The following is a 21,363-nucleotide window of genomic DNA, read 5'->3' as shown; positions in this document are numbered from 1 at the left end:
GTAATTATCATTTAACAAAACGTTATTAGGTACAAGCAGTTATCTTGTAACTTTGAGCAGTATTAACAAATATCCCAAACTCTTCTTTTTAGCAGCAGTTTCCTAATTATTTCTTCATTGTATTTTGCCTGAGTAGGAAAGAGACTTTATATGTTGACTTTAAATGCTGTCTGCTCCAGAAGGAAACTGTTTGGAGTTTGGGAGCAACTCTTTGAAATTATTGTCTTGAAAAAGAATACCTGAAATATCCAACAGCTTGAGGTTTCAGCTACTTACATTTCAGCCATCTGAAGCAACATGAGAGCTGTCAAGCCAGATGACACAAAATGGCCAGGTTTTGTCAATATTTCTTCTTCTTGTGTGTACAGAACTTTGTCCCACTGCATCTACTCCAGAAACATTTTGGATGAGTTTCAGCTGCTTGGCTTGTGAAACGTGGCTATTGCTTGTGGTTTTGGATAGAGTGAGAGCAGACTCATCCTCTGCTGCCCTCCCCAGGCTCCAGTCTCCACATTCTCATCCCACAGTGCTGGAGCCTGTTTCATTGTAGCAGAAATGCACTCCAGCTGGCTGGAGGTGAGATTTCCGATCCTTCCCCTTCTCCCCCAGCGCTTAGCTTTTCCTGTTAGCTGGCTCCTGGCATCTGCCTGTTCACCAGGTTGTTACACTGCACAGGGAGCTCAGGTGTCTGGTGGGTTTGGATTTCCTGGCTGGGGCCAAGGAAGAGTTGAACAGTGCAGAAACAAACTTGTGCATCCCAGCATCCTTTTTCTGTGTCATGCTGCCCTTGACAGTGTTGGGACATGGGCTCTGCTGTGCTGGACTGTCTTCCTCCAGGGTGCAGAGAGTAGAAATAGTATATACTGTTGCAAATGTTTTGGCTGCAGTTGCATTTTGAGTGACAGCCCTTGCACGTAAACTGAGTCTTGGTTCTGCTGTTGGAGGTAATTTTATTTGCTGTTCATGTTGCTGTAAGGGTAATTATCAGGCACACATACATTAAATTAGCAGCCCAAAGGCTGCTCCTCTGCCCAGCAGATTTAAACCCTCAATAGTTTTCTTTCACACATAAGCAAAACAGGTGCCATTGCTCTGATAAATGGGCCTTGTAGCCTGGCATGCTGCAGTAAAATATTCCAGGAAATGAGCCTAGAAATTTGCCTGGAAGATTTCTTAAAGCAGGGTAGCTGACTCCTTCAGACCTGCTCTGCACTGCATCACTCTGGCTCTGCCTCCACAGCCATCCTTGGGAACTTGAGTTTAATAAACTCAGTGCAGCTGGCACCAATTTGAAGACTATTGTGCATAGAGCAAATCGCCCTCCCTCCCCAGAGCACGTGGCCTTCAATGTCACTGCAAGCTGAACTCTTGCAGTTTCCAGGGAGCTTCCCATTCAACTTGCACATCCTGAGGGTCAGAGGTAACCTTGCAGTCCACAACCATGCCAATTTCACAAATCAATAGGTAAACAAATATATCAACATTTGGTTGCTTAAATGTATTTTTCAGCTTCTGAAAGGGTGAAAGTGAGAATTATTTTGCCACAACAGCATATCTGATTTTCAAAGAGGAAAAGTTGGTTGATACTTTCAACTAGGTCCATGTCTTGGAGTGTACCACATCCAAAAGGCATCCTCCCACAACTGCTCTTTTCACCAAACCAGCAACAGGGGAAAAATAAGAGGAATCATTAGATCAAACTTCATTCTATAGGGCTGCATATATAGTTTCCTTATAGCATTACTTGTCTTAAAATCTACATCCAGCTTTGGAAGTTTTTCACCTACAAACACAAGAAAATTCACTACTAGTTTCAGTGAAAAACTTCCTTCTTCTATTTGGTACAAATCAAACCCCAAAAACATCAACCCTGCACCATTTGGTAATACAGTGTCTTAAAGGCAAGTTGTCTTACTGCTGTAAATGTAACTGAGGCAGCAAGCCTCCGTGATTTACCTGGACCATTAATCACATTCAGAGCTCTGCAAAATGAGGAATATTATAGCTATAAGCAAAGCTGCTGCCAACCCTTACCATGACAGCAAGGTGCTGGAGATAACACTAGCCCTTGTCTCTGCCCCTTGCTTTGCACTGAGCAATCTCTTCTGTGTGTGCAGTTGCCCATATGCTTCCTCTCCTGCCAAAGGCTAGAGAGAAATCACCTCTCCATGCCTACAACATGTTCATGAGCACCATCCTCAAATTCTGCAATAGGAATCATCCCATAGCATTCACAGTGACCCAAAGTGCAGTTCAAGGAAGATAGCTCTTTAAAGAATAGCCCATATAATTCAGGCTGATTTTTAGCTACAGGCATATAAACATGGGGCAGTAGGTATTTAGGATGTACCACCTCATGCCAGAACTCCATCTGTGTTCTTGCTACACCATCCAGCCACATGTTTTAGCATTCAGTAGAGATCAGAAGGAGGGAATAAATAAAACAGTTAACCATGCATGTGTACATCAACAAGACTGGGAAAGGCAGAGCCTCAGTTCCCATTTTGCCTGTAATGAAAATTGTGGGAACTCAGCACATTCCTCCGGATGTCCAGAGTTGCCGAGGACCCCATCGGAGGGCTCGGAGACCCTGGCATTCTGCCCGGAACACCTGGTGGCTTGATTTTGATCCTTCCAGCTTGGCATGGGGATGTGAAAGCCACACTGATTTGAATGGTGTAAAAACAAGGTGTTCACAGGGTGAAAATGTAGGTTTAAGGATTTTTTTGTATGGGGCTATGGGGACAAGATGGAGGAATCAGGGCATCTTCTTTCTTCTTCTTGTCATCCATTTTCTGTGATGATGTTAGCACTTGGGGATTGGTTTAGAATAGAAGTGCACTGTCTAACATAGGTGATGGGTATTGGGAATTAAAAGTATTTATGATATACGTAGTTTGTAGTATAAAAAGATGACACCACCTTGGGGGCAGTCAGAGTGCCTGTGGCTACCTTGCTGAGCAGATCTCAGCTGGGCAAAAAGAAAATTTTGTAGATAAGAAATAATAAACAACCTGAAGACCAAAAAAGCGAAGGGTCCAGACTCATTCTTCGAAAGCGCAGGCTGCCACAGAACCACCATCCCATGCATCTCGGGGCAGAGACAGACCCAAGAGAAAATTGGATATACAAGAACATCATCGAAATCAGCTTTTCTCACAACTGCATTTGGACTAGAGATAACAGCATTTTTGTGCTTTTAAAGATACCAAAAGCACCCTATAAAGAAATACCAGAAGGATCAAGTTATACAAAAATGCATTTTTCAAAAAATTACTGTGGTAAAACTTGCTTGTCTTGTGAAAAGGCACCTAAAAAGTCACTGCTCTTGGAAAAAGATCTTTGAACATCACTGCTTTTCAAGCAGCCTTTCTCCAAGTCTTAACATACGCTGCCACAGCTGTCTCAAACTCAAGCTCAGTTTGGGGGTATCTTAGTTCAAAAAAACATTCAGAGGACTAAAGACAGGAGTGTTGTAGAAGCAGGTGAGATGTAGCAAGAATGGTCATTCTTGGTCCAGGTCTTAGCTACTTGTAAATTTTAAACACCCAAACAGAGCAAAATGAGAACACAGATTTGTTGAATATAAAGAATGCACTGGTTGTGCTGCTGCTAATAAAATTAGGCAAGTATTTCTTCAGACCACATTTTTTTTTATTTGGTGTACCATGGCTACCCTGCAAAATTTTATCAGGAGAAAGGTTTCAGAGAGACATGGAACAAAGTTTTGTACTATTGCTTTTACTGCTGTGGTTTCAGGAAGAGAATGAGAAGTTATGCAGTTTTGTCCCTGGCCCTCAAAGGGAGAAGAAACAAAAAGGAAAAACTAGGTATCAGCTTCATTGCTCACATGATGGAGTATAAACTACAAACTTAACACACGTCAACCTAAATTCACAGCAGAGAAGGGAGCCTGAAAAATGTTTCTTGTTTCAAGTGTGTGGGATCACCTCAACCCACTTTCTATATATCAAAATGCCAAATCTTTCCTAGCTTCTCCTTACTTAGTATCACAGCTTTTTTCCATTGCAAATCTGGGAACAGCAAGAACAGGCTATGCTGGCCTGAAATAAATGGAATAGAAACAGAAAGGGCTCTTGCAGGGATTGTGTTATTCAGTTTTACATTTAATGAGAAACTCCATTTGCTCATAGCTGCTGAACAACAACAGGCAGCCACAAAGCCCAGAACATCCTGCAGACTGCCCTGAATACACTGGATCGTCTCCAGAGGCTCTGCCAGCAAGACGCTGACTGGTAGGAAACACTGCTCAAATCTGCACATGAAGTTTTTGTTTTGCTAAAGAGCTGGGATATCTTAGGTTATGCTAATTTCCCAATATTGAACTATTACATTTCTTTTTTTTTTTAAAGAAAAGACAAAACCAGCAAGAGATCATATGGCAAGAGTTTCAAGGTGTGGTTTGCTTAACTTAATAACATACCTGTTATTAATTTAAGGATATATTTATTATCCTTCTAATAAGGATAATATATTTATTATCCTTATTAGAAGGATAATAAATATATTACATTTCAGTCCACTGCAAACAGTAAAAATACGGAAGGTCCCAAAATCCAGTCTGAGTAAGCTATTACTAAAACCTTCATCCCTACTCTAATAGGCTAAGACATGGCAACAAAATTACCCATCCAATTATAAAGAAACAGCAATGTTACCAAGAACAGCTCACTTAATATACAGAACTACATTACCTAGGTAGAGTTTATTGCAAAACCAAGAAAGAGACAGCAAACCTGAAGTCTGTCTTCCATTTCAGATTTGTATCACTTAATCAGCTGTCAGCCACTCATGCCCATACACACCCACACAACATGCAGCCCAGACACAGAAAGTCACTACCACTTTTGAGTTTCCACAGGCTCACAAGAAATGTTAAAATATTTCAGTAAAAAATTAAAATGAGATCTTTTACCACAAGGACTATAAAATCCCCCCTACCCTTGGATTTCAAAGTTTGGGATTCTACAAGCCATACATAAAAAGGAGGAGTTATTTCAATAGCAGAAAGACTACCTTAAAAGTATCAAAGTAAGTTGAACGAGAATTAATGCAACTGAAAAAAATTTTAAAAAAGAAAACCTGCATTGCTTTCATTAACACTGTTGATAAGCTCTAAACCTCTAAATGTAGTAGAGCATTCATTGGTTTTGATTAACCTTTAATTCAGAAGTTACATTAGAAAAAACAATTGTAGCAATACTTTTGAGCTGCTAGTTTCATGAGGAAAAAGTCCCTTACAAAATCTCAATAAATAAGCTGACGTGTCAGGTTAGTTGAGGTTGTCATGCAAGACAAGTTACATAACCAAGACTAACTCAATCTTTATAATAAAGGCAACTTGCATTCAAAAATGAACTTTACCCTTACAATTTTATTCAAAGGGTAAGCATGAATTAACCCAGCTGTTCACCTGAATTACAAAAGTAACATGATTCAATATGAAAATAAGAAACTGTCTACAAATCTCTGACAGTAATAAATTGCAATATACAATGCATACAGGAGTTATACAGAGCAACAAACTCTTGTACAAAACAAAAATACTTTAATACCTTTAAAATCCAATTATTTCTTTAAAATCATCATGAAAAAGATTTGAGTCAGAACTCTCACCTCAATTAGTCAAGCTTCTGGTAGCTACATTACAGCTATTTAATATACAAAGAGATAAATCTCTTCACCAGTCATTAAACTGCCTCTTCTTTAGAGTTGCACAGGTTTTCCGTCTCATGTTCCCAGATGGAAAATTTTCTTCAAAATCATGAGAACTGAATTTGTTGAACACCAGAGATCTAGAGAAAGAAAATTCAAGCTTACATTCCACTGCACATTTTCTGAAGCTGCAGAGCAGTTCACAGCAAGCAGCCATGAATTCTCAGTGTCAGAATGGCATGACAGCCACGACCAAAGGACTATATAAAATTAATTCTCATCTTTCAGAACAAAGCAGCTGAACGAGTGTTTGGATTTTAGCAGCAGATGGGAGAGTAGGGGACAAGATACAGGATCATACCTGTTGATATGATGTTGTGTAGACCATAACATTCTGCTGTTGGCCATCTGTGGTTATTAAGCCTCCTGGCAACTGGTTAGCTGAAAGAAAGAGCATTTTAAAAACATTAGGCAGGAATGCTTGATATACAGAGCCTTGTTTGATGTGTCTGACACCATTAAATAACTGTGGTCCACTCCAGGACTACAGAGCCATTAATCTACCGAGTTACCATCCTACACTGGTAAATTCACACTTGTTACCAAGTGCTACAGGTGAACAAGTTTATTCCCATTCATAAGAAATAATAAAATCCGACTTGATTTTGTTCTGAGAGTAAGCAGAATGTCCAAACCTGCACACAGGCAAATGGAGCGGAGCTCACCACTCTGACCACTGAAAAGGCCATCTCCAGTGCTCAGTATTCCAACAAGCCTGAAGAATTCAGTTGGCTTTGTTTAGCACTTGAGCATAGCCATGTGGGAGGAACTCAATTAAATCATTGTGCTGCTTTATAAATTGGGATCCATCAGGGACTCCATAATACGGAAGCTCCATGGAAGGCAGAAGAGAGGAACAGGAACAGGCAATAACAAAAAATAAAAGGCACTGCCAGAGCCTGACATTGTAGTGGTCGACTTCAGCATGTCCTTTAGGGCACACGGAAGAGCTCTGATTTCACAGAGGAAAGAGGAGGCCAACAAAAGGAGTAAAAAGTACTTCTGAGATACCAAGAGAAAACACAGGGAGTGATGCCCCAAGGTAGACCTTCACAAACATGCATATTAAGCTCTCACACTCAGAGTAGGTGCCTTACAACTGCTATTTGAAAGCAAAGCAGCACACTGATTTATGCTGTAGGTTGTCACTGTAGCACATTTTCCCCTAGGACACAAATAATAAGGTTTTGTTCATGTAGTTACTAAATATAAACAAGATGTATAACCAATACAAAATTCTGAAAGCACAGCATAATCCTAACAGTTTTCATTTGAAAGCTGATGTTTGAGGGTTTTGTAATTAGATTTTTCGTTCATTGGTTGGTTGGTTGTTTTTATTTTTTTCCTTCCTCCTTCATTGAACAAAATTTCAATTGCTTCAGTTGCAGGCTGAGAGATGCATGAAGACTAGTGAAAGTGGCTCTGGCAGGTCCAAAATTTACTACTCTTCAATGTGCACATTCCGCATCCAACACAGCTTAATGGAGAGACCCCAACCCAGCCCCGGCATGAGGCCACCACAAAGAGCTGAGGGTTATGCCACAGAAGCACAGCTATCACTACTACTGCTGCAGTGACACCATCATTCATTCCAGACAGAGCTGCCCCTGTGAAGGGAAAAACCTGCAGCACTTTACATGATCAGTTATTTAACATAATTTTTTTTTTACTTTCTTTTAATACTGCAACAGCTCCTTTGCATCCTTAATCCTGCCAGGACATTTCTAAAGTTGCTCTTTTCAAGTCACAGCAACCTAAAGTTTTTAAGAATCTGAATCTAAATATTAGAAGGGACCCTTGCAATATTTAGATTTAGATTCCTAATTTCCAGCCAGTTTTATAAGCTCCTCTTCCAGGCTAGAAGAGATCCAACAAGACTGCATTGTTTTATGCAGCCAAAGTCAAACTGAGAGCAAAGTGTATTTCCAATCCTGAATAGGTCATTTTAGCCCTCAGGCTTTGAAGTTTTGCTAGTTTGGTGGTTTACCAGTGATTTTATCACATACTTAAAAACCTAAAGCTTGTCAGTAGATAGGACTAGAGCTGTGCTTTCTAATTTGTCTTCTATCAGGTTCAACACTACCAGCCCATAACATTTAAAAGCCAAGGTGGAGACTACATGCAAGAATCAGCACCAACAAAATCAGTGTAAATCCCAAAAAACTGTCAGGTTTTAATCCACAGTAAAAGGAAGAAAACTACACTGAATGCTACACCCTACACCTTCTAGCTGCCAATCTGTGCATTCTTTTGAATGTAAGAAATATTAAAGTCTTTAGAATTAGACAAAGATGATTTTCTTCTCTGCCTCATTTCTCAAAGATGAGCTCCTCAAGTGAGTTTAACTTTTTTCCCCCAAGAGTCTTGCAAGTAGAATGGATGGGGCCTAAATATGTAGCTACTGGGGGAAAAGGAAAAAAAAGGTTTGCACCTTTCATTACAACCTGTGTTTAAGTGTATACAAGGACTAATATATGCATTTATAAATTTTTCACAATTGACACGAGCTATTACTAGTCCAGGATATATTCCTCAAGTAAGAATGCTGCCAGAAGTGCTGTATTTACAACAGCTGTAGTAAGAACATAATAAATTAAAAAGTACTACTCACTAAATGCTTCTTCTGTGAGCTCCTCACTTAGACCATCTGCAGTTGTAACTGTTCCCCCAATTCCCTTTTCTCCTTTCATTGCCTAAGAAGAGAGAGCACAAAATAAGCAGAAAAAAAGCTTGAGATTTTTTTCAAAGCCCCAAGAACTCTAGCCAAGGTTTGAAACTTGCAGAAGAGTTACAGTGCAACAGCTGGAGCTTGAAATTCCAAGAACTGTAAAACTCTATGGGATTTGAGAATGTGCATATTACATAAGTGTTTTTCATCTTAACCATACTCCTGAAACAAAAACTTGTCAAACTAGGACTGTGTGGTTCTAAGAAAGGCTTTTCACCTTCTGCAGAAAGTTCAAAATCTGTGGTAATCCAAAAGGAGAATTTACAAGAAATCAGAGAGTCTCACCTATCAAGAATGTAAAACATTTGCTTACCAACCACACACAAGCACCATCACCATAAACTAAGAGCTGACATTTAAAACCAAGATTTGGAATTTCTTCTCCCACATCAAGGACTAAAGCCAGAAAGGATATCAGCATACATAGAAAGCCAAGGCCCCAAGTCATCTGCATGCAATTTTTGATGCTCTATGCTATTACATAAGAATGTCTAGAAAAATAATGTGGGCATAAAAAAAGATTCTCTGCAACTGTTTGCTTCAGACAAAATACTCAATTACAAAACTGAAGTATTTCACCCTGAAGACACCCTTGCTGGAAAGGAGATTTAAAACTGATGAGCAAAGCTGTTTAACCCATCCATGCAATTAAAATCCAATCCAATTACTCTGCTACCACAGTATCTATAATCTGCAAAACTGATCAATTAAGAATGAAAGTATCACAGACCCACTTCAGACTTACTCAGTAAGAACTGGAACTAGTCAGGGAATACTTGCCTTTTTAAAAGCACATACAGCCCTATCACAGCATGTGCAACTGCCACACAGAACTGGAAAAGGCACATAGCACTACTCCAACTTTACATCTCCTGTTACTCAGTTATTCAGCAAATGACCTTCTGGGAAGGGGAAGCTTCAAGTGTTGTCAGCAAAACAAATACGGTTAGCAAGTCTGAACTAAAATATCTTAGGTTTACAAAACAAAGAAACTCAGAAGAGCATCCTTATCTACTGTTCTGGCAATTTAGACAGGAGGAGGCAGACCAGAAAAAAAAATCTCAAGCAGAAGCAACTTCCTTTTTTGAAAAGGTCTAAACTGCTGAAAGGAATAAAGTCACTTTCTGCTACAGAAGGGATAAATTAAATTAACTATTTGGATCACATATCTAGCATGTACTATGTATCAAAAGCAAACTGAGGGACAGGCTAAAATAGTAATTTTAAAAAACCCATTGAAACAGATAGTTTTCCATGTGAATCATTATTCCAACATGAGAAAAACAGCTTTTTTCTTCTGCAGACCTGAAGTCCAGACAAACAATAGGCATTAGGCCAGTTCCTCAGAGGATGTAGTCAGTACATACTGACAGAACCCAAAGATCAAATTAAACATTCTTAATAGGCACTTCAAAGAGCAGAGCAATTTATGACCACCAATATATTAGAGAATTTGAATAATATTGAATATTGAAGAATATTGAATAAAGTTGAAAGCTTTAACTACTCCGAATCAGCAAGTCTAACCAAAATGTTTACTTCCTCCTTTTTCTCTTGACATCCTCTGAGAGTCAAGAGTCCTCTGGAATGCTTTTAAACATAACATTACTCCCTAACCAAGAGCTGTGAGATACTGTGCAAGTTAACCATTATACAGTTACAACAACAGAGAGCTAAGGATAAATGCAACCAGGTTAAATAAATGAGCAAATACCCATATATACCAACCTCTCTGAATTTTTGGAGGTATAACTTCAAAGGTTCAACATAACTATCAAACCCCAAGGTAGACATGGCAAAGAGAATATCCTCTCCATTGATGGTCTTTCTTTTCTCTTGGTGACACCTCTCACTTGCTTCTGATGTTATAAAGCTGATGAATTCACTTACACACTCTTGTACACATTCCTTTGCATCCTTAGCAATCTAGTAAGGAAAAAAGTATCACAAAATCATTAATAAAGACATAAGACTTTAAAAAACTCACCACTAACCCCCCAAAGAGTACATAATAGAGGAAACATTCCAAATCCCAATGATAATACCCATTTAGGCAACACCTGCACAGCAAACCACTGGATGTCCTCACTCCTCTACATAAGACCAGCTGCAATGTGATTTTACTCATGTTTTACTATTTCAAGCAGCACAGCCAACCGCCAGGATCTCCTGAAGTCCTAAGTTCTATACAAGCTCTTACACCCAGATGCTTCTTGCTTTGCTTACCTATGTCTCTTCAAACCTGTTCATCACAATGTCACAGCCCACTTCCTCTTCTTTTTAAGAGACCTGGTAGCTCCAACCTCAGTTCATCACATTCCCACCAATTCAGCACTGACAAGTATTTTTATCCTGCCTAGATTCAAGCACTAGAATATACATCTACCAGAAAGCCTTTCTAATGCTTTATTATAAATTTACCAAATAAATATATAGACACATATATACATATACATACATACATACATACATATATATATATATATATATATATATATATATATGCTTTGGTATAAATTTACCAAATGACAACTCAAATGAAGCAACATATGAACATATGCCCCTGGCAAGAATGAAGTAAGTAAATTTGATTACAGCTTTCAGCTGGACAAAAGTAATTTACCTGACTTAAAATTACAGAAAGTATTACTCATGATTACTTGGGAAGCTGACAAGAATCAGTAAGAAGATTATAATAATTAAGATTCTTATTCTTCACATAAAAAGAACCTAAAAAATTGAAGCAGTAACTGTGTGCAGAGTCTTCACCAGCTCCTCTGATATTTTCAGACATGTAGGGTGAGATTTTCAGAAGTCATCAGTCAGCAGCTGCTCTTGCAGTTTTTTACAAAAAACCATCCTTATTTTTCACGATAGCTCCACATCCCATATGCTAAATTCTAAAGAAAAATCTCATTTTGATCACTAAAAATTTATGACAATATGAACTAGGGTACAGTTTTTCACAGCAAAGTTATAAACGTAACATTCAGATCTCCAGAAAGCCGTGAACACTATGAAAATACAAGCAGAGGCGAGTAAATGATGTCTTGCTTCTATTTAGAGTGATCTCCAAAGAGATCAGTTTTAGCTGGAGGAAATGTTACTGTGGCTGGAATTGTATTGGAATACAATAGAGAAAGAGCAAATCATAGGAGCCCTGCAAAGATTTAAGATAAACCAGTAGAATGAAGAAGTACTTATACAATCACCAGCTCAGCAGAATGGATTAAAAAGTCTATTCTTAGAAGTAAGAAATAAACAAGGCTCTCAATATCTAGCCTTATCTGCTCCATGATATAAAGCAGACTTCTTATGTCACTTTGGCATTTGGGTATGCAAATATTTGGGCAATGGAAGGCTAACATTCTCTTCCCTTCAGGACGAGCACTGAATTTCTATTTCAGCCAAAATTTTTCACTTATTCCAAATTTTGTGCACATCACTGAAAGCAGACTAAATCTCTCAAGAGAATTGCATAGAAAATATTCTTAGTGATTGGCTTAGTCTCAATCACCTCCTGCTCCTGGGGCTTTTTCCCCTTTCCTTTTATAATGCTTTTCTTCAATAAATCAGCATCATTTGGAAAAATATGTTGTTCTAATCAGCTCAAGTTCATGGAGAGGAAGGAATAAAACTCATTAACACACTTTCTTTACCAGACAACAGTATTACCTTTCCTGTTTGGGGTATGGCATTTTTCATTATCCTTGCCACATTTGCAATTGGAAGATATATATCTTGTTCTCTGAAACTCTCTTTTGAACCATTTGTATCTTCATGATCATTCATGCTGTCTTCTGTGTCTAATGAAATGAAGAAAAGTTAACAGAAATTATATTTGATAGACAACAGGCAATAATTCAGTTTAAAATCTTACACTGTAGAATGAAGACCTTTGAAAACACAATGTGTTAACATCATAGAAATAATTTTAAAAATAGATGCAATATCAGGGTACCTTTATAAAGATAGCATTTAATCACATTATGCACTGAAGTGTACATGGCTCTGATCAACAACCATTATTAATGCCATGCCAAAATACAAACTGCTTCCTATAACATAAATTTTTTTGTCATCCCCCTAAGGTCTCTGTACCAACATCAAAAAATCCAACTCCCCCCTTCAAACTGTAGAAAATGCTTTATACAGTGAGGCATTACAAAAACAATGGCAAATTCTTAGCCTGAGAGAAGACAGCAGAGAATGATATAAGAACTGGAAGAAAATTTATGTATACACACATATGCAGAGAAATAGTAGCATTTGCTCTCTCACTTCTTACCATCCTGAGGCTGTATGACATAGTGACTGCCACCAATGTAATCTCCAGCAATTCCTAACTGAGAAGCATCTGTTGTGGAGCTGTCACCATCCATCTACAACCAGAAGAAGGAAACCTTTCAGGTGTGATTGTTACATCACTAAGTGCAGCTATTACTCAAACCCAGCACAAACTATGAGATCACTTTATACAAAGCATAAATATTTTGCTATTGGAGAACAGCATCCCCACTGTCATTAATGAGTTGTACTGACAATGGAAATAGTTCAACTGTTTTGTGAGGCTTTTCAACAAACTCGGCCAGAGGCACAGGCCATGACCGAATCATTTGGTTTATGTAACACATAGCTCCTGTGAAAGTCTGACCAGAATGTGCAAGGTTCTTGAACAACCCTCAAAACCTACATCAGCCCCCTGTTCACTGAATGCTTTACCTATTAGTTCCTACACAGAATGCATCCTTCACTCACTCACTCACTCACTCACTCACTCACTCACTCACTCACTCACTCACTCACTTTTACTCTTCGTGTTGGTTTGTCAAGCCCACTGATAAACTTCTAGCCAGACCGTGGGACCAGCTCCGCATTCTCATCCTCCCTGAGACACCAGCTACTCCTATGTGCCTTCTGAGTCACACTTTAGCATTCCCTAGTCCTGCCCTGCCTCACTCTCTGGGCATTCTTTGGTGCTCTTCTCTCAAGGTTCTGATGTGGTGGCCAAAAAGAAGACTTCTTCATGACGGTTTGGAGATGGCGGCGGTCACAGTTTAATAGGTAACTTAAAAGCCAGGAGAAAAAGGGAAGCCAAAAGAGCCTGTGCTTCCCTCCTTCTTACTGACAAGCTACACACATGGGCCCTGGAGAGGCAGAGCCCAGCTGACTTCACTCATTGACCCCACATCCACTGTGTGGGTACCCTGGTGTCTTTGAAGGATCTCGTGATTGTTGTCAGTGAGACCACAGAGCTCACTTTTTTGCATATCCACAAAGAGGGAGAGAAGGGAGGGAGAGAGGGAGAAGCAATGTTGTGATTTTTTTACATCTACCCAGAAATATGAGCATTTAACCTCTCGCTAATGTGCACTCTGCTTGTGGCCACAGGGCTGAGTTTCACTTTGAAACCTTCCAGCAATGTCCGGTGTTACATTTGGCCAGAGATGCACAAATAACGCGAGCGCTGCTCACATTCCAACAATAGCTGGACAGAGCCTTAGGAGCTGTTCAAGAGAAAAAGACTATTCCAGCTCTTCTTCATTGAACAGAATATTACACTTCTATAAAGAATTTCAGGTCCCTTTTGCTGGGCTTTTGCAAACCAGCTTCACTTCTTACACAGTAGCTCTACCCAAAGGAAGGGCAGTATTTTAGGCATCAACCTTCCATGTGCCATCCTTAACATAAATTCACTTTATCCACATTTTGCAGATTCTTTGTTGGGAGATCTAACTTTGCTTTTCAATCTCCCAAGGGGTCTGCAGTTTGCTTTCTCAGCTTACTGTAATGACAAGGCAAGGATATCACAATCCTGCATGTCATGATCACCAAAATTGACATCACACATCATTAAGAGAATTGTGCCTCCCTCTCCCTTCTGCACTCTGAAAGAATTAAAATTGCAGTCTGGTAAATCCCTAAAGCTACCTCCAAAATTATGTTAGAGTTTTCTGGTAGTCTTCTCAGTTTTGGCTCTCTGATCCCTGATGGAATTTAATTTAGGATCTCAATCTTTACCAGCCCCAATACGAGGTATTTTTATACCTTGATCTTTCTTTCCTTCTCTTTTTTCAATCTTCTGTGAAACACTTCTTCTAAATTATTTCCTTCCTTCAGGGTTGCAATATTCTTCAAATTTCTGCCATGATGTGATAACTAACTGGTTTCTGCTCACCCCTCCGGCAGGTTACTCCATCTGAATCTTTATTGCCAAGACCCAGCAACACTAAGAAAACATCTTACTTTCATTAACCCAGCTTGCTTTCAATAGACAATTCCTGCTTGAATCTCTTTCAAACCTGTGCTGCATCTACAGACATTTTGGTCATATTAAACTAATGCATCCTCAAGGTAATACCTTTGCTTCTATTTTTTTCTGTGTGCATATTTCCAGATCTACTTACAGGATGTATTATTTCACCATTATTGGGCATTTGTGTGGACATTTATCAGCACTATGAATCTAAAATAGTGATTAGCAAAATTGACAGGAAAAGGCTTGCAACAGAAAAAGACAGATCTGACTCAGATAAAGAAAACAGGTATTGACAGCTTAACATCAACTGAAATTACTTCTGTTGGTATTACTTGAAGAAAGATTTTTAGCTGCCAGGACAACTTTGGGACAGGAGATGAGGGACAGCACTAACACCCTTCTGCATAATGCTCAGCATAACCAGGTCGCGATCCAGGCCCACAGGATAATTCATGTTGGAAGTGGCTGTGGGAGGTCTCTACTCCAGCCCCTGCTAAAAGCAGGGTCAGCTCCGAGCTCAGAGCAGAGCACTCAAGGTTTTCTCCAGCCACATCTTGAAGGCCACCACAGACAGAGCTGGCCCAGCTGCCCCACATGCCTCCTCCAGCTGACCACACCGTGAGGGAAGGAGGGGATCTCAGCACACTACTTCAATCCAAGTAAGTTGATGGAAGAATTTCAGCCAGAGTTGTCATTCAATTCAAATCTAGATCCAGGCATCTGAATGTAGCAGCTGTAATTAATGTGCCATCCAAGTCACCCTACTAGTATTTCTTTGAGCCTGATGAATGACAAACACGACCTTGCAGGAAAACGTGGCCACGGCTATCCCAGCCATCTCATAACAAACAGTTATATGCTCACACATTACAGTTTTAATTTCAGGTGTTCAAAACTCCAGTTAATCCCCACATTATCTGACTGTCAAGCTCAGCACAAGTTCTGTAACACATACAACAATGTTCAGAAAATGAGAAAACATTTTCTTCAATCTTCTCACTACACTGTTGCTAATTAATCCCCCTCCTTTAAACAAACAAAAACCCCAAACAACCAATAAAACACTTCCAAAACTATGACACAAACTAAATTCTGTGTCCGTAAAGTTGTTCTGGAAAAGGCACCAGTGCAATATAGCATAGAAACAACACCTCACCTACACTAACTGCAGTCACTAGGAGACTAAAAAGGCCAACAGTTCTTATATTGGCCCATTTAGTAGGAAGATCTGCTACTTCAGATGGAAGTAGATGCTAGAACAGGCAAAATCCTGGAAGATCTAATCCTAAAAGGTTCAGGTGGGAAAGAACTTTCCTCTCAGATTTTGCTTTAGATTGCCAAATTGTTACAACTTGCTTTAAGGAGAAGTAGCCATTTGCAGATTATACATCACATTTGCATGGCAGTTTCAGCCTGCAAACATTGCAGTGCTTTTTAATACAAGAGCATCTCCTACCTCTGTGTGGCTGCCAAATTGCACGAGGGAGGGCTTCCAACACCCCAGTCCTACAGCAGCAAGTGCAGTGCATAACTGCAGGAAGCAATTACTACAGGTTGTACATTATCCTCAGCTTCCTGTGCTAGGAAGACAATAAAGCTCCTCCATGGATACACATGGACTGAATGACATGTCAGTCTCTAAAATGACCATGCCACTATCTGATTTTATCAACAACCAGGGAGAGTAAACAAGTACAGGACATAAACATTCAGCACTACACAGCACAATTAAAATCTGAATACAGAGCAGCAGCACAATGCTTTCTGTTAGTGGCTTTCTGTTTGTTTTTTCTCTCTCTAATAATAAAAGAATATTACTAGGGATATACATAGCTTGTATATCCCTAGATGCATGGAAATTACCCAAAGAAATATGTTATAAGAGAAACATTTCAAGAGCATCAAAGAAGGTTCAATGATAAGATGCACATGAATGAACACACGGGTTTACACTGACATTTGGTATAAATATTCTTGAGGATGCTTAAAAAAAATTTGCTCCTGTCAGCTGCTCACAACTCAGACTGTTCCTATAATATGTCTGTACTAAACTAATAAAACATCAGTATCTCAAAGTAAATCTTGCATCCTGTTTAATCTTATAAGCTCCCTTAAGACTGCAGTCAATACCAGTAGCTCAGCTAAATTATAACTAAAGAAGAATACAAGCCCAAGCATGCTAGCACTGAGAAGAAGGGACTAAAACTTAGATCAGTATAAAAGGAAAAACAAAGAAGAAAAAAGAAATTTGAAGAAACATGATTTTTGTTTTCATAACGAGGAAGTTATATGGCAATGACTTACAAACTGCCCTCTTGAAGGGAAACCAAAGGCCTCTTGTGATTTAAGTATTTCATGTGGTATTTATCCACCCTGTCTCCCAAAATTTCTACCCTATGAGAGGGGAATGGAAAGTTATATGCAATGAACTGAAGCACTTGGTACACATTCCATGCAGTCATGTCTGCCAAAGAAGCAGGACAGAAACAATAACTAAAGCTGTAGGTAGTAACCACATCATTCATTTTGCCACACTTTGTCACAAGAGATGTAAAGCTGTGAATCAGTACATAACAGCAGAGACACAAAGTTTTATTCGAGATTTCTGCACCCTTGCCTCTTAAGCAGAAAGACTTTTCCATTAAAAATGCACCTTTAATTTTCTTTTATTTTTCAGTGACTTCTGGGGATCCTAATTTCCCACTGAATTCCCACCTTCAGGTATTTAAGAAATACCAACTGGTGAATGCATTCACAGGACATTGTTTCAGCAGACACATAAAAATATAATGCCAAATGCCTTCACACATAGAACAAAACCAGATGCTGCACTCTCTCTCCATCTCAGACTTCTCTAATCCCTTACATTCAGTGTTTCCCCCCACAGCAGAGTAACACTGAGAAAAGCAGATTGATGCTGAGAGGACTACAGTGTCACCAAGGCTCATTAGCATCTGGGCTATACCAGAATCCTTCCCCTGGCCCATGGGGAGGAAACTTTCTCTTATGAAATCCAAAAGGGGCATTGCCACCTTTACACCTTCCCACTCCATGTAACAGTCTATCAACTTTATTCTTATCTTAAAAGCCCCAGTGCCACTGACTACAGACCCCCTTCACATGGATCCAGCTCTGCTAGAGCAGCTGATGACTCCTTCCAAGACTGGCTAATATCCACAAGCACTGTTAGCTGCAATATATATGGCTGGACTAAAACCTCATACATTTTCACATCGAGAGGGTCAGTGATACAGAGCAAGCAGGAGAAATCCAGTTTCCACACTTTCTCTTTTTTGGCAGTAGAAGAGAGAAGCTGGAGGAGAAAATAAGATGAGCAGAGGAATGGAGGCAGTTTAATTGCATTTGCAGAAGCTGGAAAAGGAAAGCAGTGCTGAACACACTGCACCAGCACCTCCTTCCTTCAGCAACCTCACTGAAATCCCCATATTACCTTTCAATAGTACTTTTGATACTTTTCTAGTATTTTTTGTAAAAAACTAAGATTATCTGTTTATTAAAGCAGCAATCCATAAACCCTGTCTTTTTCCTTTTAGAAGTTTGATAACATTTTTAAGTAGGTAATTTTTCCTTTGTTGAGGTAGTAACTCAAGTATGCCAAGCAGCTTTTTTCCTCTAAAGCAACAGGGCAAGTAAGAGTTTTACAAAACTAGTTCAGACCAGACCGAACTAGCTTCAGACCAGACTATTTTCGGCCAAAACTGTTGAATTTGCTGACACTTGCTTTTATTCTACCAATGTTATTTACCCATATTGTTTAGTATGCATATATATATAGTAATGTTTTGCTCTTTTTACAAGCATCCTGCCACTAAAACATCAATTTTCAAATACTAAGTTCCTTCAAAATACTACTGCAAAACTCTGTACTAAGTCAAGTTTCTTTCTAAGCAGAATTTTAAAGGTGGAGCACCATTAGAGTTATATTTGAAAGCACTAAAGGAAGAACCTTGCAAACCTTTTTTAAATGTTGACAAAACAAGGTATCAGACTTTCAAAGTTTCAGTGTTTAATGTTTCATATCTTGACATTATCTTAAACATTATATTTCATTCAATTTCTGAACATTGCCTCCCTTCATCTAATTATTACCACAAATAAGAGTTAAGCTTTGAACTCTGTGGCATTCAAATCCAGAAGTCTAAAGAGTAACACACAGTGCTTCTAACTTCTCCCAATATAATGCCATAGCTGTAAATCCCAGCAGCCAAGACCACGTATAACCACCTGCTCAATGCATAGCACAAAAGCAACTCGCACAGGCCTCAGAAAGGTTCAGATTGAGCCATCTTGGGTGTCCTAGAGAACTGAAGATAGATCTTGCCTTTACACTGCAACTGTCATGCCACAGGCCACATAATCAAAGATAAAAAGAAAGCAACCACTAGCTTATTGTTTAGGAACAATATGTTAATGATTATATATAGATTTATTTTCTCCATTCCTGCAAGCCAATTAAAGCCAGACACTGAATACTGCCCAAAGTGGCAGCTACCATTTTCCTTTTTCCAACCATTTTGCCAGAGCTGCTTTTGAGAAAGTTGATTTTTTTCTTTCGTCGACAATAACTGCCATCCACCAAGATGCCAAGGAAAAGTTATTTCATGTAATAGAGTCGATGAATGGGCTAAAATACAGATTTCTGTGCTCCTCATTGCCTAAAAATGTCCAGATTATTGTTATCATTAATTTTGCCATCCCAAAAGCAACCCAACCACACTAGGTAGCTTTTACCTGACAGCTCTTTTCAGAACAAATCTTTTTGGTTAAGCCTCAAAGAAATTGGTAAAGGTAAACCTGATTTTCTACTGCGGTTGTACTGCAGAATATATATCATAGCTGCAGAAACATTACTAGAACACATGAATTTTTGTGGTTTTCCAGTATGATTGTCTATAGGATTGTTAATACGTCGACAGTACTCTTCAGGATCACCAACTACACAATTTCCGGAGGTAGCACAGGGGCTAACACACATAGGTCTGCCCAAGAACACCTCCCACACACCGAAAAGTTATGTAGACATTGATAATGGCAGGGTCCCGTCTCTCCCATCTGTCATGTGTGTCACAGGACAGCCACCCAGCTGCCTCTCCGCCACTGCAAGCTGCTCGATCCCATTTCCTGATTTCATGCCCTTCAATGATGCAAACGCAGTTAGCGCTGGGGCACAAAGGGGGAGGGGGAGGAGGGACGGGGACGACGACGACACCCTCCTACTTACTATACCAACAGCCTCTGAGCCTTCCTGGCACCCAGCTCACATCTGTTCGAAAGGTAACTCGTCTATCGTGACCCCTTGTTTACAAATGGCACAAGACGACGAGTCCTCAGTTAATCACCAACTTTATTGTTGATCACGCTGGCTGTGATTTCCGCGCTGCCCGCACCTGCCCGGGGGCGGCCGGGCGCCTCTGCCGGGCCCCCGTGCAGCCCACCAAGGCCTCGCATTCCCGCCCGCACTGCCAGCCGGTCACCGGCACCACATCCCGGAGCCTCACCCTACGCTCCTCATCCCTGCAAATACCGCCAAACCCTTCAGGAAATTTCGGTCCCGACAACGACGCCGGGGGTACCGGGAGAAGAGCTCGGGCCGCTGTGGCACCGCTACCCGGCTCACGGCCCGGCTGGGGACCGTGGGCGTGGGGGGGCCACGGCCCCTCGCTCCCGTGGCGAAGGGAGGGGGTTCGGTGGGCGGACACAAAAGAGCGCCGAGCCCGCTCCGCCCGGCGCGGTCGCCACAAAGCCGCGGCCCCGGGGCGCAGCGAGCGCGGCTGGCGCGGAGACGGAGAGATGGCGGGAGGCCGCACGCCCGCAAGTACCCGCCGCTTCTCAGCCAGCGGTGAGGGGTGTCGGCCGGCCGCGGGGCAGCCCCGCCTGCTGCCTCCACCCCTGCCCTAGGCCGCAAAATGGAGCCGTAGCGGAAAGGGCCCTGCGGAGAGAGCGGGACAGCGGCAGGGGCAGCCGCCCCACCGCCCCTGGCGACACCCCCCTCCCTGCTTGCCCGCCCGTTCCGCTCCCCTCCCCGGCCGCCCACCCCGCTCGGCTCCCCGGTCGCATAAAGCGACGCGCGGCCGGTGCCGGGCCCGGGGCGGCAGCCCCGCACTTCCTGGTGCCCGCGTCGGCGGCGTGGCGGCAGCGCCGGGGCCCGGGGAGGGAGACGGACATTTCATTCGAGCCTGCAGTGCAACCGGTTACCAATCATTGGCCGGAGCCAGGCACAAACCTCCAGTGCGGCCCTGGTTGGCTCCCTCCGCAAATCGGCTGTTTGGTTGGACGGAAAATGGCTGCGAAGGAACCAGTCCCAGCGCGGAGCCTCGCTTCCCGCAGCCGGGCTGCCCTCCCTCCGCGCCGCCTACCCCGCCACTCGTGTCGGCCCTTCCCTCAGCGCGCCCCCTCCCGCCGGGCCGACCCTGCCCGCCTCCTTTATGGAACGTCTGGGCCGGGGGGCGCTGATCCCGCCCCCCCGCCCGCGCGGGGCTGGGGCGCAGCGGCGGCCGTGGCTGCCACCGGGGGCTGTCCCTGCCACAGGGCTCGGTCCCTCAGGGCAGCTCCTGGCGATTGTATAGAGGGGCCTCTGAGCAGGGGCAGCTCGTCCTGCGGCGTCGGTCTCACAGAATCA

At 41.4% G+C, this 21,363-nt stretch overlaps 1 protein-coding gene and 1 long non-coding RNA gene across 3 annotated transcripts in view; both read right to left on the bottom strand.

The window, feature by feature from the left end:
- The window catches only part of LOC132073036 (uncharacterized), a 165,015-nt gene that overhangs the window by 53,358 nt on the left and 90,294 nt on the right, over positions 1–21,363 (bottom strand). The gene's annotated exons all lie outside the window — the stretch shown is intronic.
- NFYB (nuclear transcription factor Y subunit beta) lies at positions 5,166–21,125 on the bottom strand. 2 transcript variants are annotated; one of them, XM_059473217.1, is made up of 7 exons: positions 20,968–21,125; positions 12,753–12,846; positions 12,140–12,270; positions 10,193–10,390; positions 8,348–8,429; positions 6,038–6,117; positions 5,166–5,816 (listed from the first exon to the last, which is right to left on the bottom strand). In XM_059473217.1, exons 2-7 carry the CDS (start codon positions 12,844–12,846, stop codon positions 5,784–5,786), a joined length of 618 nt encoding a protein of 205 aa, XP_059329200.1. In that variant the 5' UTR covers positions 20,968–21,125; the 3' UTR covers positions 5,166–5,783. The 2 variants fall into 2 exon arrangements, with proteins under 2 accessions (XP_059329200.1, XP_059329201.1); XM_059473218.1 differs by having other exon boundaries at positions 6,038–6,109; positions 20,968–21,096.

This window comes from Ammospiza nelsoni, chromosome 5 (assembly GCF_027579445.1).
Source record: "Ammospiza nelsoni isolate bAmmNel1 chromosome 5, bAmmNel1.pri, whole genome shotgun sequence".
Lineage (NCBI taxonomy): Eukaryota > Metazoa > Chordata > Aves > Passeriformes > Passerellidae > Ammospiza > Ammospiza nelsoni.
This window is presented reverse-complemented; position numbering and strand designations above follow the sequence as displayed.